Source organism: Hyperolius riggenbachi, chromosome 11, assembly GCF_040937935.1.
Source record: "Hyperolius riggenbachi isolate aHypRig1 chromosome 11, aHypRig1.pri, whole genome shotgun sequence".
Classification (NCBI taxonomy): Eukaryota; Metazoa; Chordata; class Amphibia; order Anura; family Hyperoliidae; genus Hyperolius; species Hyperolius riggenbachi.
In genome coordinates, this window is record NC_090656.1 from 59399597 (window position 1) to 59417753 (window position 18157).

An 18157-nucleotide genomic window follows, 5' to 3' on the forward strand; every position below is an offset into this window, starting at 1 on the left:
TCAGCCACAACTGACCAGAAGGATCAGCAGGACAGTCACGCAACTGGGATTGTTTTAGAGGAAATAAATATGGCAGCCTCCATGTCCCTCTCACTTCAGGGGTCCTTTAAGGGAACCTGGTTTTCCATCAGATCTCATTCACGTTTTTCCTTTCTCCTCAATGCAGAAATGCATAAGAACTGACAGCTGATGTAGATGAATGGGTTTATTCACATTTAATGCATTTTAACATCCATAGAAAAGAACTTGGAGCTGAGCTGATCGCATTTTCCACATGCCTGTTACTAGTGGCTACAATTGTGTACAGGAATGCCATTTATGGTGTGATTGGGTCTTAAAGTATATCTGAAGTGACTTGTACCAAGATGAGACATACAGTATATGCACAGTATATCTAGTACCAATCCTACTTAGAACTTGCTGTTTTCTTTTCTTTTTTTTTCCTTTAAAGGACATCTGAGGTGAAAATAAACAAATGAGATAAAGAATTGTATCTGTCGTCCTCCTTCTAAAAATGACTTTTTTAGTTCTCCCACAGTTTTTTTTTTATATTTAAATATACTTTTTAAGTTTTTACTGTTTCATTGTCTCTTCTCAATTACACATTCATTAAAGTATGCCATTAAATCCATTGATCCTTTCCTTCTCTCAGAAGCTATTTACTGCCAGGAAAGTGTTTTATGGCTGCAATTCTTTATCAGTGAGGGTTACGCTATAGTCCGACCCGGTCCCGACCCAGACAGAAGCTGTCACTTGCATACCTAATTAATTCTTTCAGGCAGAGAAAGGAAAAAAAGGAACACAGCACATTAATTTGTGTTTTAGGCACTGTACATACACGTCTATCTCATCATGCCACATGTCACCTCGGATGTCCTTTTATGGTTAATAAACTAGGGCTATGCAGTCGGATGAGGTCATACTGCTGTGCAGTTCTCCATGATCGCTCATGAGCGTTCATACAACGTGTGCTGAGACAAATACTCTTACAGCAGAGAAGAAATTCCAGAAGTCATTATTACTCTGTATGGGAGCTGAAATACAGACAAAATTTAGCAGCAAATCCTAAACAGAGAGTCACATCTTCAAATGTACCTTTTTTAAACTTTAAAATCAAAATGTGAATATGGAATTACAGGAACGTTCTGTTTAGGATTATTTATATGGATAATTGTTTATTCTATATTATATATCAGTTCATTGTCACTTCAAGTTCACTTTAAGTTGATACATGTTTTTGCTGAAATTCTCTGACCGTTGATATAGTACTGATTCTATTGGTTCCGCCTTGCTCCTGTAACCGCGTGCTTGCTCTTCATGCTGCAGATATCGCTGGGAGTCCTGGGGGCGCTCGCTGGACTTCTCGCCATTTTGGAGACCAGCAGTTGGCTCAGGAGGTCAGGACAGCAGTATATTGGGATAATGGTAAGAGCTAATCACTGGCTGAACACATCTACATGTTTCTATCACCTCCTAATACAGTTACTCCAGAATGAGTGATGTTGTGAACACAGCCAGGGCTGGATTTTCCATAAGGCACTGTAGGAACGTGCCTACAGGCACCTTAAGTGGGAGAGGCGTCCTCTTCCTCAGATCACTGACCTCAGGAGCCTACAGTCTATTCCCTTTCTCATATCACCAACCTTAGGCACTTGCACTCTAATCCTTGTCTCATATCACTAATAAGGATGACATGAGACTGTGATTAGAGTGCAAGATTCTAAGAACTGTGAGGGTCCTTTTCACACCGGGGTGGTGTGGTATTTTTACCCCTCCGTTGCGCAATGAAAGTCTATGGAGACTGTCATTATGGGACGTTACGACGCAACAGAAATGACATTTTTGTTGCATTCCCGACACAGGTCAAAAACTACGTTAACACTGCGTCGAGTGGCGGCGATCTGCATCGGCCGGGAAGTCATGTTAGTCTATGGCAATGCGTAGATTATTAAAAAATCGGCGTCGCAGCGCGCATGTGCGGAAACGTATTTTAATAATATGTTTCCGGACACTTCCGCATACCCGAAACAGGAAGTGACGGCAAGCGCGCGTCACTTCCTGCTTGGCCGAAAGGGGACAAGGAACACCGAGCAATAGCGTGGTGTTCCCTGAAAGCCTGTTTTTGATGGTGCGGTGTGTCAGGCGCAACGCACCGCATTGTTGACACTGCTTTCTGGTGTGAAAACAGCCTTATGGTGGCCACTAACGATCCAATCTTTTTCATCCAATCTTACCATTTCTATGTAATATAAGGGAACTGCCTAAAGTATCCATTCAATATATTCACTAATTTACCCTTATACTACATAGATTTGGTAAAATTGGATGAAAAAGATTGGATCATTAGTGGCCACCATAAGTGACATAAGGAAGGTATTTGAGTTCAGAATATTTGTACTTGTGGGTGTGGCCTGTGTTCAGGGGCGGAGTTTAGATAACCAGAATGCCTGTGCCTATGGCCCTTTGCGTTGTAAATCCTGCATTGAACACAGCAGAATGTATAGTGGAACTGTGGGCATTGATCCAAACACCTATATGTTGGTGAGCTGTTGCCACTGTAGTCAAATCTAACATTCTGGACACCCCTGACAATCTACTGCTGCAGTGGTACTACATCCCTGCCAGACTACATAAGTTGTACCTATAAGTCATAAAGGGGTTAACAATCTAAACAGCTTTGACAATCTACTTAAACATGATTTCATTACAAAAATGTTATGTGGAGTTTCTGGGTGACCTTTTACAGTACAAAGCTTTCTGTTCTGGATAATTATTATTTCACCGATCAGCCTAACTCGATACTAATGCAAGCGAGATTCATAATTTGTTTTAGCTTGTATCTCAAAATATCATGACATAAAATATTGTCTTTTTTTTTTTTTTTTTTTTTTAATCCAGGTAATAATTAAGTTCCTGGCGTTCCTATGTGGCACGCTGGCCAACACATTTTTCCTTATTGTCTATGGCACAGCAGTCTACTGGCTGATTGCATTCAAGGTAATGACAAACTAATGTTTCACCTCTCTCCCTCAGTGTGTGTGTGTGTGTGTGTGTGTGTGTGTGTGTGTGTGTGTGTGTGTGTGTGTGTGTGTGTGTGTGTGTGTGTGTGTGTGTGTGTGTGTGTGTGTGTGAGACACATTATTGAACTGTTACAATCTGTCAGAAAAATTGATTGCAATTCCTGAATTGGAAAGATATTGAAAAAGTGTATGGTGTGTGGCCACCTTTAGCGTTAAGCAGTGTCCACACACTAGAATTCCTTCATCCAAAGTGATTGTTTAAAAGACCAAAAAAGGTAGGCAGTTAAAATCTGACAGAACCGACAGGTTTTGGGCCAGTTCATCTCCTCATGGGGGATTCTCAGGGTGTTCTTTGTTTTCAACAGCATTTCCTGAACAGCAGTTTCAAAGTCTAACTGACAAAACAGTATGCAAGTGAGTAAGGAGGCTGGCTGGTATCTTACTATTATGGCAGTTAAACTGCTGTTCAGAAAATGCTGTTGAAAACAAAGAAAACCCTGAGAATCCCCCATGAGGAGATTGACTGGGCCAAAACCTGTCGTTTCTCTCAGATTTTAACTGCTTACTGTTTTGTGATAGTGGTCCTTTAAAGCACACCTGACCTGAGACCTGACCTGACCTGACCTCCCCTCATTTTCCTGTGAATGGAAATGTGTGTTGAAGTGGTTTTGGGACATCACTTACATTGCATATACTGCATACACGTTACAAGATATTCTGTCATCAGTATTATGATTATACCTGTTCTATTTCAGGGCCAGACATCGTCTGTCTCGGTTACCCTGCCGCCATCTGGTGGGCAAGTGGAGACTAACTTTATTATCTATCTGTCTGTGGCATTTGCACTGAAGGTAAAGTGTTGGTGATTTGCTGGGAGGGAAGTTTGGCGAAACTGATAGAGAACATTGTGATTGGTTTGTTTAGGTGATTCTTTTGCAAGGTTTTGTTTTGTTCAGATCACACTTCCTGCTTCAGCCTACGCAGGAAACAGGAGTGACACAGGACTGTGGCCAGCAAATTAGAGTATTAACCCATTCAAGTCCAATGTCAGACTTGGTCCAACATTGGATTTTCCCCCTCTAGCTCCGATGTCCAACAGTCTGCTATGGGGTTCTGTTGTTGGAGATAATCAGCCACTTCAGATCACAGTGTTGGATTAAGTCACTGCCGCCCCTCTGCTGCTGCATGTAATATTAAATATTACATGGACCCATGTATGCTCCTCAATGCCTACGCTGCCGCCAGATCTAGTCCGTCACGTTGTCAGGCTGCTCGGATCAAAGTTCAGCACACCACCTCATTACATTATGCTGGAGCATGTGCAGCGATGCCACAGCGTATGAGCTAGCGCCAACCTGCCCCTCCCATGATGGACGGGTAACCTCTTTGCACTAGTGCGAGGAAGTAGAGACCCCACCTACACCCACCTTGACATCACAGGCAGATCACCCTTGTCTCCTCCCCCTTTCCACCACCGCACAACGGATGTAAAAGTGAGTGTACATGGCAGCTGGGGGCGGTCCTGCAGAGTGGCAGAGACCTGTTCCCGATAATTGGCAGCATGGTGGCGTAGTGGTTAGTGCTCTCGCCTTGCAGTGCTGGGTTCCCGGTTCAAATCCCAGCCAGGGCACTATCTGCAGGAGTTTGTATGTTCTCCCTATGTCTGCGTGGGTTTCCTCCGGGCACTCAGTTTTCTCCCACATCTTAAAACATACAGATAAGTCAATTGGTTTCCCCTAAATTGGCCCTAGATTACAGTACATCCACTTCACAATACATACATAAATATGATGCATACTTTGACATAAGACAATGGTAGGGATTAGATTGTGAGCCCCGAGGGACACTTAGTGACAAGACAATATACTCTGTACAGCGCTGCGGAACATGTCAGCACTATATAAACACTAAATAATAATAATGATGATGATATAGGTCCTCTTCACTTCCTGTTCTGTTTCCAAGTGCCATGCAGCGAGCCAGTTACCAGGACTAGGTAATGTTTTATGCTCCCCTGGCCCAATGTAGTTACGCCCCTGCGTGGGTGACCTAAAAATAGGATTGGAAAGGGTTAATGTGCCTAAACGTTATACTAAACTTGGAAGAGGCAGCTGACTGGGACCTTCTCTGCTGAGAATCCGGCATGTCTACAGCTAGTGTTGGGCGAACAGTGTTCGCCACTGTTCGGGTTCTGCAGAACATCACCCTGTTCGGGTGATGTTCGAGTTCGGCCGAACACCATCAGGTGTTCGGCCAAACCGTTCGGCCACATGGCCGAACTAAGAGCGCATGGCCGAACGTTCCCCGAACGTTCGGCTAGCGCTGTGATTGGCCGAACGGGTCACGTGGTTCGGACCCGAACGCGCTCTGATTGGCCGAACGGTCACGTGGTTCGGGTAAATAAATACCCGAACCACGTCATATCTCCGCCATTTGTCTGTGGGTTTAGCTTTGGGTAGGCAGGCAGGGTAGTTCGCTCTCCAGCCACGCTAGCCAGGGTCCCCCCCCCAGTCATTGTGTGTCGCTGCTGGGAACAGTAGTACACCGCTCGCTCAGCCACACTATATATAGCATTGTTTACTGCCACTGTGTACCTCGCTCAGCCACACTATATATAGCATTGTGTTTACTGCCACTCTGTGTACACGGCTCAGCCAGACTATATAGCATTGTGTGTACTGCCACTGTGTACCTCGCTCAGCCACGCTATATATAGCATTGTGTTTACTGCCACTCTGTGTACACGGCTCAGCCAGACTATATAGCATTGTGTGTACTGCCACTGTGTACCTCGCTCAGCCACGCTATATATAGCATTGTGTTTACTGCCACTCTGTGTACACCGCTCAGCCAGACTATATAGCATTGTGTGTACTGCCACTCTGTGTACACGGCTCAGCCAGACTATATAGCATTGTGTGTACTGCCACTCTGTGTACACCGCTCATCCAGACTATATAGCATTGTGTGTACTGCCACTCTGTGTACACGGCTCAGCCAGACTATATAGCATTGTGTGTACTGCCACTCTGTGTACACCGCTCAGCCAGACTATATAGCATTGTTTACTGCCACTCTGTGTACACGGCTCAGCCAGACTATATAGCATTGTTTACTGCCACTCTGTGTACACCGCTCAGCCAGACTATATAGCATTGTGTGTACTGCCACTCTGTGTACACCGCTCAGCCAGACTATATAGCATTGCGTACTCTGCCAGTCAGTGTGTATATTGCTGGGATCAGTAATACTCCACTCACCGCCAACCACTATATGAGCTCAACATGAGTTCCTCAGAGACCTCCGCTGTGAGCAGCACTCCCAACAACAGCAACAGCCAACGCCCCACGCAAGCTATAACATCCACCCCAGCAGCCAGTGGTCAGCAGCAGCCCTCCCCGGAGGAGAACGTTGTGTCCATCGATCCGTCGCCAGAGCGATTAATGAGGGCTGCCATTGAGGAGATGATGGGGCCTGATGTGGAGGAGGAGGTCTGGCTCAGGCCAGCATCCCAAGTTAATGTTGAGGACGATGAGGGGTCTGTGTCTGGGGATGTTGGGGTGGCAGAGGTGGTGGGTGGGTCAGACTCAGGAGAAGAGTTGTATGATGAGGATGATGATCGGGACCATCTGTATGTGCCTCAGAGTCCGACCCCGGAAAACATGTTGTATCGTGTGTTTAGGTACTAAAATCTGCGTTCCCACTTCCCAGTACTGCCCGCAGTGCCCGGGTCCACGGATCCATATAATTTTTTGGGCAGCACTATCAAACTGTGGTACTATGAGTGAGTTGCCATGGTCCTTCTGTGCTGCCTGTCACACTCACCGTCTGTCTGCAGATGGATTGTTCAACACAGCTACGCCATCTGACATGTAGTCCTGGACCTTGACCATCTTCTCCAGGCGATTGGTGTTGGAGGACGTGGAACTGCCCGATTGCTGTTCTGTGGGCTGCTGCATGGGTGTCAGAAAATGTTCCCACTCCAAGGACACTGCCAATACCATTCCCTTTTCGGCACTAGCAGCAGCTTGTGTTCTTTGCTGCCCTCCTGGTCCTCCTGGGTTTGCTGAAGTCAGTCTGTCGGCGTACAACTGGCTAGAGAACGGAGGAGGATGTCAATCTCCTCTCTAAAGTCTCCATCCTCAAGGGCCTGCTGGAATTGTTCCATTTTTGACCTGTCTGACACTTTCTTCAATCAGTTTTTTAACATTGTGTTTGTATAAACTGGGTATAAACCCAGTAATTGGTGTTGTCCAGATTCCAGAATAATGAATAATAATGAATAGTGAATAATGCGCGGGCCGCGTTCAATGCAGTCTAGCATGAATTGAGCCATGTGTGCCAGAGAGTCCTGCCAGACTCCTCTGTCTTCATGTTCTTGTGAGCGTTGTGATTGTTGTGATGCACCATATTCGTCACCAGCATCACTTTCTTCCTCTTCTGCTGTCCATTCCCGCTAAATTGTGGAAGTCCAACGTGCACCGCTCTGTCCCTCGGCAGTGGGGGCATCCAATTCCTGCTCCAACTCCAGCTGTTCCTCGTCCTGTTCTTTGTCATAGCTGGGACCAGCGTTTCCTGAGGCAGGTTGCCTGATGTTGGTATCATCACGCTGATCGTTTTCATCTTCAGAATCCCCCACTTGCATCATGCCAGCGGTTTCCATCTTCAACATTGATTTCTTCAGTAAACACAGCAGTGGTATTGTAATGCTGACTGTAGAGTTGTCACTGCTCAGTCACGCAACGTTGATTGCTCAAAATTTTGGAGGACTTGGCAGAGTTCCAACATGGTGGCCCAATCAGATCCACAGAAGCTTGGTAGCTAGCTGCTGGAATGCGCCTCGGCACTGCGCAAAAGCGTGCTAGCATGTGCAGCGTAGAATTCCAGCGCGTAGGGAGGGACATCACCCAGAGAGCGATGGTGCGCTAGATTAAAGCGCTCCTGCATCTCTTGGTGAGTCCTTCAGAAGCGGTACTGGACTTTTAACAATGTTTTTTTTTTTTTCCTTCAACAGAAGATCTGCCACGTTGGAGTGAGGAGGACGCCGCCGACCCCGACACCAAGCTGAACCCCGGCGAACTCCAAGCAGAGGATCTTCAGGAACCCTCAAGGCTTTGAGCAAGCTGAGGAGGATCAGCAGTCCCGACGAGACCTCTCCTCATATGCGACTGAGTGCAGTGGAGCTCCCCAGAACAACCTCTCAGTTGTCACTTTGTCACTGGTCACTTTGTCACTTGTCACTTTGTCACTTGTCACTTGGTCACTTGTCACTTGGTCACTTGTCCAGATGATCTCGGTACACCTCCTGCGATTCAAATTCCTGCACACATTGCTCTGGGATTTGGGTGTGATGAATGATGCATCTAACTGGCCACCGGAGGCAATTAAGGCCTTCAAAACATTGAAAGCAGCTTTCTGTTCCGCCCCCATTTTGCGTCATGTTGAGTTGTTGACGTCATGTTCATCCTCGGCCTCGCCTTGCATTTCAGTGCGAGGTGCATTTTCCACAGAAAAAGGTTGTGAATCCGGGCACAACATTTGTGGCTGTTCCATTGACCTTTCACAGGTAGAAGATTGTGGGGGTGGGAATAGCTCCTCCGAATAGCCCATTGTGTCCTGAAAACTACTCATTGCATTGCTTTGCGCACACATTTTTTTGTCCTCATGCAAGGCCTGAGTTGCACCTGAAAGCGTGGCCTTCTCCTCCTGCGCCTCCTCCTGTTCCATCACGTCTGCTGCTGCTGGGTTAGCGTTGACGCCCGGTCCCTGTTTATTGAACCTCTTATCTTTATTACATTTATGACTGCATGGCGTTAAAAAGCATGCTATCCGCACGCTTCTTGTCCTCATGCAAGGCCTGGGTTGTTGTGTCTCAAAAAGCATGGCCTTCTCCTCCTGCGCCTGCTCCTGTTCCATCACGTGTGCTGCTGCTGCTGGGTTAGCGTTACCGGTCCCTTTTCCTGGAACCTCTTCTCTGTATTACATTTATGACTGCATGGCGACAAAAAGCATGTTACCTGTGCAAAGAAACATGACATTTTCCACATTTAAAAGACAGTTTTTCCTTTGAAACTTTACAATCAATTTTCTCAAAAACTATAAGTTTTTTTCAAATATTTTTTTTCCTCTTGTACCCACTCCCAAGGTGCACATACCCTGCTAATTTGGGGTATGTAGCATGTAAGGAAGCTTTACAAAGCATGAAAGTTCGGGTCCCCATTGACTTCCATTATGTTCGGAGTTCGGCGCGAACACCCGAACATCGCGGCGATGTTCGGCGAACGTTCGCGAACCCGAACATCTAGGTGTTCGCCCAACACTATCTACAGCTGCCCAATATGTCATCCAAAGGTTCAGGTGTCTGATTGTCTTGGGCCAGTACATTATTCTCCGCCTACCCCACCAGCTAGAAGTTGCCCTGGCATGCACCATGCCGTAGTCGTTTTCTTTCCTCCATAGCAACAAAATGTGTTGCTGGGCTGCAGCCTAGCGCTGCGCCTGTACACAACTCTACCTAACTGTCGCCTGAGGAATGGAATCAATGCAGGTGACCATCGCCATGCATGTGAATGCACCCTTACAAATCTAACACCTGATCAGCCTGATTGCCTGCCTCTCCATGACCGTTGCTATGGTAACAGGAGTTAATAACGAGCGTTACCATTACTGTACCATAGCAACGGTCGCACTAGTCGAGTACCACTAGTCGTGTTAATAGCGTAACTCTGGATACACAGTGCTGGTAGTAGGGGTGATATTGATGTGTGATGTCTGTGCATGGAAATATCATCGCGAGTTCACAAATCACCCCCATTAGTTCTGCCACACATGAATGACTGGCATGGAGGGCAACAGATCAGATGCTATGAATGCTGCATATTTCTCGTTTCAGGCACTGGAATTGCTCCACCTGCTGGTTGCACAGCTAACTGTCAACATTTTTCTGATCGACTGGGAAAGGCCAAAGGAAAAAGGGTCTTCCAACGCTCCAGGTGGGTTCCGGTATTTTAAAATAGTGGGAGGGGCACGGATGTTTTGGGGTGGCCCTTTCCAATATCCAGCAATTGCTGTGAGGCTTTGTATAAACAACAGACCTTCGTACCCCAAAAATATAATGAACTTGGGATCATTTCGGGTGGCAGTCAACTGCGTGGGTTGTGGTCCCCCAATGTCAGCAGCCTCTTCTGCAGCAAGTGGCTAAGATGGAGAACATAAAGTGCAAGACTCCCATTTGCTTGTGCCCCCCCCCCCCCCCCCCCCCACAGAACAGAACACAGAAAACTGTCACCGAAGCAATCATTATAAATGTCAGAGCCAAGCTGCTCATCTGTACATTATAAACTATCACCCGAAGCAATCATAGAAATCATTTTCTCTCAAGTCTGTGCATGATTTAAGCCCCCCCCAGCCTTCCCTGATCTTCCTGGCCCAATAAATGAACAATACTATCCAGTTGTAGAGTACTGGCCAAAGGAACGACGGCCCAGAACCTCCCCGGCTGCAAAACTACCAAAACAAGGGCTGGTAACCTGAGAACACAATGCCAGTGGCAATCTCATAACGGGACACAAACTATGGTGTGATATACTCACTGTTAGTGGCATTATGACTTACTGGCATGGTGTACAGACAGTAGACTATTATTGCCCAAATCAATTGTGACAGTGTATTCAGAGGCGTAGCAATTGCAGGGTTCTCCACTGCACTGGGGCCCTTTGGTCACCTTCAACCGCAGTTAACTCTTTATCCTGTGCTTGTAATGATCACTTCTATAAATGCTTTGAGCGATATATCAATTGTTATGTATAGAGTGCTTGGGGGGGGGCAATATAAAACTTGCACATCGGGGCCCATAGCTCCTTAGCTACGCCACTGAGTGTATTGTGTGTGTAATGGTTCCTCTCGACTTCTAGCAGCCACATAAGCATGTCTCCAGAAGTGAACGATCCTTTGCTGATTGCAGTTATGCTTCCTTGCTCTACATCGGGCTTTCGTAAAGATGCCCATTAGTGACATATAATAGAATGCAGTACTTTATTCACGATACCCACTTTTACGGCAAGTTTCTTGGTTTCAGCATCAGAAATACTTCTTACATCTATATATTGCTGTATATTGGTATGTAGCCCCACCCTCTTAATGATGTCACAGCCTAGGCTGCTTAACTATGTGGAATTCTCCTCCCAGAGCATTCTGGGAATCCAGGTATCGTTTGTATTGGTTTTTAGAACTCTCACTAAGCAAACCTTCCGCAGCGCTGCACCTAACAGGGCTAAAGATGTCGCCATCTGTAATAAATTTCAGAATGTAAAACAGGGAGAGGAAAAATTTTACAATGGGCAAAAACTAACTAAATAATGTTTTAATTAATATTGTTAGGAAAAAAATAAATGTTATTCATTACGCTATTTTCACTACAGTTCCTCTTTAAAGAGACTCAGAGATGAGTCATGTGGCCGTTTTTTTACGTACCTGGGGCTTCCTTTCAGCCCCATAAGCATGTATGCGTCCCTTGCTTCCTCCCACAGTCCTCACAGAATCATCTGTTCAGCCGCAATCAACCCCCGATACTCGGCTCAGTCTGACTGAGTGATGTCAGCCGGCGGTCTTCTGCGCTTGCACAGAAGGTCCACGCATGCGCAGAAGGCCCCCCACTGACATCACTGAGCCGTATACCGGAGAAGATTTCAGCTTAACAGAGGCACTATGGAGGATGGCGAGGGATGCATACATGCTTATGGGGCTGGAGGAAGCCCCGGGTAAGTATAAAACGACCACATGACTCATCTCTTAGTCTCTTTAAGCCTGGTACACACCTTAAATTTTGATTGACCAATGATTGCCACTTTCACCACTTCCTTGCAGTATGAGGGTCAACAGACTTTGAATACTATGAGCAGGTTGCAGCAAGTAGGTAAACATTTCTACTACATGGAGGTGGCAAATTGGTTTGTGATTGGCTAATTAAAATTGAAAGTGTGTATAAAGCCTCGTACACACGCTGTACTACAGGGAACGATGGGTCAGTCAGACCCCCCCGCTGGGTGGGTGTTCCAGCGACAGTACAGCGTGTGTACAGTCTGTCTGCAGACTGATGAGGCTGTTTCTGAACGATCCACATTATAGAGAGGGACCAGGGTCGTAACAATAGACTCTGCAGGGGATGCAGCCGCAGGGGGCCCCTGGGGGGAGAAGTTTCTTTTCCCTGTCCTGAGAGACTGACAAATAAGGGCATGGAGAGAAAAAAACTGCTCTCTGCACAGTTGTTCTAATAACTGCATCTGCTCAGCCACTGTCTACAAAGTTTTGCAAACAAAGATTTTTTTTTGTTACGCCCACTGGGAGGGACATTGCAGTGTTAGAGCAGGTGCAGAGGCAGGGCAGAGGCATGCAACAAAATAAACTAAGCTTATTTAATCTGGAGAAAAGGAGGACAATATAAAAGCTTGGCAGATGAGCTTTCTGTCCCTAGGCTTGTGCAAAGGACAAGGGGACATGATCTGCACATGGAGAGGAAAAGTTTTTGCCACTTATTTAGAAAAGGAGTCTTTACAGTACAAGTGATTAAAATGTGGAATGTATTTCCACAGGAATTAGCTACGGCAGATCTGCATTTAAGGGGGGCTTAGATGCTTTCTTTGCCTTAAGGGGCATCCATGGCTATAATTACTAGGTAATTCTCGTCAGTGTTGATCCAGGGATTTGTCTGATTGCCATCTGGAGTTGAGAATTTTTCCTCTTTATGGCTATAATTGGGCCCAGGCCTTGTAAGGGTATTTGCCTCCTCTGGATCACTGGGGTATGTGAGGGTACAGGCTGGTGTTGTACCATTCTGCTGGTTGAACTCTATGTATGTATGTCATTTTTCAACCCAACTAATGTAATTTATGGTTTACAGCGGGAAGAATACTCCGCATTATAAATAAATGAAGCATTTTCTTATCTATTTGCTGCACTCTGTCTTCCAGGAAAGTCGAATGTCAGTATATGGAGGACTGTTCTGGTGGCCAATGAATGGAACGAGATCCAGACCCACCGGAAGCTGAGCCCTCTCTTCCAGCTGTTCTTGGTGCTCCTGCTTCTAGAGGTGACTTTCAAACTTTACCTCCACTTGTAGGATAAATAAACGCAGAACTGCAGTAATGTGTGAATGCACCGTGCGCCTTTTTTTTAAATGATTATTTTAAAAGCTATTATAAAAAAACATACAGAGGTTTAATAGGGATTTACACTCAGATCTGCGTATGTTGTAGGTTGTATGGTGGGATAGCTGAGCTGATGCTGCGTTCTAATCTTATCTTGGGAGTTACAGCAGATCTCTGACGGAGGAGAAACTGCACACAGACAACATGCTTTGCTATCTCCCAGGTTCTTTTCATTTTTTTCATTTTTTCTGCACTTTAAATTTATTTAACTCTTCCTGGTTTTAACAAACAGACAACATTGTCACATGAACACGCCGAATCCAGCACAGGAGACTTGGGCGCAGCCGGCGCCACCATAGGCCGTAATAGGAATTACGGCTATAGCAGCGCACAGGGAGTAACTTCGGCACTGTCAGACGGAGCTGAAGTTACTTTTAAAACACTGTAATTTGCTGGAAGCCGAACTATTTCATTCCCCTGGAGGGGGAATAGTATTTAGCGCGGCCGGGAACTTGTGCAGAAGCAGGATAAGCCAGGATAATACCGTCTGTATCCTGCGTCCAAGTCTCCTGGCGGCGATTCCTCTCGTACGCATTGTCACATGACTCTAGATCAGTGGATAAGCTGTATAAGTGAATATGAATCATCACATAACCCCCCCACTCGCTCTTAAAGTGGACCTGAACTCAGAACATCCTCTCTGCTCTAAAGATACACTACAACATAATAACCTTTAAACCAAAAACATTTTTGTTACAGCTGATATAAATCTGCACGGTTTCTACTTCCTGATTCATGGAAGCAGATATATTGTTAACATCCTGTGCTTTCGAATGAGCTTATCTGCAATCTCTGTTTAATTCCCCTTCATTTGTGTCTATTCACAAGTTGTAATTTGATCTCTCCCGTGTCAAGGCAGCCATACTCGCAGTTGGCTGATGGTGTAATGGTTAAGGGCTCTGCCTCTGACACAGGAGACCAGGGTTCGAATCTCGGCTCTGCCTGTTCAGTAAGCCAGCACTAATTCAGTAGGAGACCTTTGGCAAGTCTCCCTTACACTGCTACTGCCAATAGAGCGCGCCCTAGTGGCTTCTGCTCTGCTCTGGCGCTTTGAGTCCGCAAGGAGAAAAGCGCAATATAAATGTTATTTGTCTTGTCTTGTCTTGTCTCTGCCGTGGCAGTCATGTGAAGGTACCCATACACTTAAACGATTTCCGGCCGATATACATCAGATTCGATCACTGTGATCAAATCTGCTGTGAAATCGTTATGTTGACCGATCTACTGATTTCCACCCGAAATCGATTGATTCAGTTGCGGCATTCAATTCTGCGACGACCGACGCAGCAATACATCACCTCTCTGCCGGTGCGAGTCCCGGGTCCCTCACTTCTTCCAGCATCTTCTCCGCCTTCTCACAGGATGGTTTATGAAAAAACTTTATTGACACATATAGGAAAAAGGTATATCAAAAATAGTATAAAAACGAGGTTCTTCAATTTCATATAGTAAATCTTCATATGATCAATAAAACATCACTTGACCAAATAGAAAACAAGGACATAATCTGGTTTGGCTTAATAAATCGTTGTGGCTTTACGGGTATTTTATCTCAAGCCTTGATTTTCCTATATGTGTCCATAAAGTTTTTTCATAAAGCATTTTTTTTTGCATTTTTGAGATTGCACTATTTATTTAAGTCCTTTTCTAAAGTAATAAACAAGTCTTGGTGGGCAAGGTGGATTGCCCCTAAAGAGGACTGTGTTTTGATCCTTCACGGTATAAAGGATTGCACCCAAAGATATTTTTATAAATGTAAATTCTCACAGGATGGGACAGGAGGTGAAGACGAAGTTCAAACAGTAGAGGGCGCTCTACTGTTTGAACTTCCTTGTCACAGGACGGGACAGGAAGTGAAGAGAAGATGGAGGAGGACGGTCAAAGAAGTGAGAGACTGCGGGGATCCGTGGACTCCCACCAGTGGACAGGTAATGTATTGCGGCTGGCCAGGGGAGCAGAGGTAGTTCCACAGGCTGTGAATCGATTTCATACTGAAATTGATTCAAAATCTGTGTGCCGTGTATGGGCAGGCATTAGATCCCTCTCTGATCAGATTCGATCAGAGAGGGATCTCTCTGTTGGTCAACCTGGTGGCAATCGACCAGTGTATGGCTGCCTTGACACGGGAGAGATCAAATTACAACTTGTGAATAGACACAAATGAAGGGGAATTAAACAGGCTAAACTCTATAAATACATACAAGGTGCATTTCTCTGTTTTCCTTTTGTCTTGTGTAAGAGTTCTGGTCCACTTTAAGGTACCCATACATCTATCGATTTGCTGGCCAATCGACCATCCGATTCTATAATTATTATCAAATCGGATAAAAATTGGTCCCTTCAAGTGCACGCTTGATCGACAATGCAACCAATTTTTGGCCATTCATGTTGATCAGACATGCTGCAAGATGTCAGGCCGTCTTGGTCAAACATGTGCGCGGTGGTAACTGCGAGCAATATCTGGATGAGCGACAAACATGACAAAACTTAGGAAGCTGCCCCCCCCTCCTATGTCCAATGTGCACCCCCTGGTGCCCAGTGCAGTATACTGTACATTACCTGTCCGTCACAGGTTTTCGGGATCCGTCATCTGTCCATACATGTGCCCCATGTGGTTGCTGGAGTAACGTGGGCGTGTGTGACGTCACACGCACCCACGTGTACGTCACCCAAAGCGCATAAGCTTGTTTTAGATCAGTACCTAATGATGTGTACAGAGGAAAAGTTAGCAGCAAAGCAGCTTCAGACACAGTAAACATCTCTGAAGGTAGGAAACTCAGACCTCACTAGCTCCAATACTGTGCACAGCTTGGGTTTACTGATTTATGGGGACTTTAAACTTCAGGATTTAAATTTCAACTGTTGTGAAACAGGAATATTGCAAAAAATAAGCACCTCATTCCTTCAGAGGATCTTCTAGCCCTAGTAAGGGTTAGGCACCACCAGCGTAGGGTTGTGTGTGAGAGTAGGGAGAGGTTGGTTTATAGTAAAATATCTGTAAATCTTACCGATATTTTACTATATGAATGTTGTGGAATATTGGTACATTTACCGATATTCTACTACAGCTATCCTGCGCCCTTTTAAAAGGGCATCTTTTTCAAATGTAAGCAAAAATGCCAGTGCTACATAAAGTATAGTAATAATAAAAATAAATAAAATCAAGCATAATGAAACTGTGTATTGACAAATATATTTGTAGTAGAATAGATCCTATTGAAGAGCTCTGTGGCGTTCACCATGGCACACAGTCACAGGATGCTTTCCAACAAGCCAGTTTGCCGGTTCCTGGCCCTCTAGACACGCCACGGACGATCCTTAGCTTCGTTATTCTGAAGTAGAAACAATGACCAACACCCCACCAGGATGTACACCACATAAGCTCAGATTGCAGTAGCATCAGGAGGTAAAGACTAATGCTCAGATTCTGTATACAGGTTGAGGCAGAGGCAAGAGAGGCTCCAGCCTCGGGCGCAGTGTAGGAGGGGGAGGGGGACGATAACTCACTCAGCTATTATTCCCCTATTGTATTTGAAGCAGAGAGAAATAAGAAAAGGGGATGCATGGCAGTGACTGCAAGCCAGATAACTAGAGATTAAGGGGTTAGGGGCCCTGGGGCACCTCTTACTTTAATAGCAATCAGTGTGTGACGGTTGGGGTGGGAGGGACATAGGGGTGCACTTTGGTGTCTCAGCCATGGATGCTGAAGGACCTTGTCCCGGCTCTGGTAAACGTGTTCTGTTCTCTATTCCAATACTACTTCTGTTCCGCGCCTGAAAGCAAAATCGGCAATTTGATGTCACCATGAAATATCCTGACTGTTTCCTCCTCTATGCAGGTTGTGGGGCTGAAGAACATTACAGCCAAAGATCTGAATCTGGATCTAAACCCCGCAGTAGGAACATACCTGTCTCCCTGGAGCATTATACTGAGGTTTGGAATTGCAGCCTCTATGTGGTTAGCCGTGGGCCTTGTACAGGTGAGAGAAAACTGCACTCTGGGAAATACCCATAATGCTTTGCTTACAGACACTGCGTGAAGTCTATCAAGTCCAGGCAGAAACAGAGCTTGAATTATGGAATGAATATCTATTTTTAGAATTCAATTCCTTATGCGTCTTTTTATCTGGGTTCATACAACATTGCAGCTACTTTGTTACCAGCCACAGCATAGCCAATGAATGATCTGAGGTATCCATCCACATCTGTTGGTGTTCCTTTAACGGCCATTTAATAGACATCATTCTTAATTATACCAAGTCCTTGTTCTGTCCAGAGTCTGGAAAAGCCGCGCACATTGGCATTCTGTCAACACAATGGATACCCGAGTCAATAGACAATCAGTCTGTTGTCCTTTGTAGTGTGAACCTAGACTTCATATCTTCAATAATAATGTAATCACATAACCCTTGTAACTCTTCTTTTACCGGTTCAAATCTCCAGACTTCTGGCACCAGGAGTTAAAGGACAACTGAAGCGAGAGTGATATGGAGGCAGCCATATTTATTTCCTTATAAAAAATACCAGTTGCCTGGCTGTCCTGCTTATCCTCTGCCTCTAATACTTTTAGCCATAAACCCTGAACAAGCAAGCAGCAGATCAGGTGTTTGACATTATTGTCAGATCTGACAAGGTTAGCTGCATGTTTGTTTCTGCCATTATTCAGACACTACTGCAGCCAAAAAGACCAGCAGGACTGCCAGTAAACTGGTATTCTTCAAAAGAAAATAAATATGGCAGCCTCCGTATTCTTCTCACTACAGTTGTCCTTTAATGGCCTCTGATTTGGCTACAGTGGCGTCAAATCTGGTGTTCTTACATCACAAACCATGATGGGAACCTGCGTAACCACCCACCCCATATGGTTAACCTTAACCACCCACCCCATATGGTTAACCTCAACCACCCACCCCATATGGTTAACCCCCCCCCC

At 45.4% G+C, this 18157-nt stretch overlaps 1 protein-coding gene across 1 annotated transcript in view; it reads left to right on the forward strand.

Moving 5' to 3' along the window:
- LOC137539107 (meckelin-like) overlaps nt 1–18157 on the forward strand; it is an 84646-nt gene that overhangs the window by 48821 nt on the left and 17668 nt on the right. Inside the window, exons 16-21 of the mRNA XM_068261588.1 lie at nt 1327–1425; nt 2899–2997; nt 3776–3871; nt 9913–10012; nt 12989–13107; nt 17064–17204. Of these exons, the coding sequence (XP_068117689.1) occupies nt 1327–1425; nt 2899–2997; nt 3776–3871; nt 9913–10012; nt 12989–13107; nt 17064–17204 (654 nt within the window). The remainder of the gene's footprint in view (nt 1–1326; nt 1426–2898; nt 2998–3775; nt 3872–9912; nt 10013–12988; nt 13108–17063; nt 17205–18157) is intronic.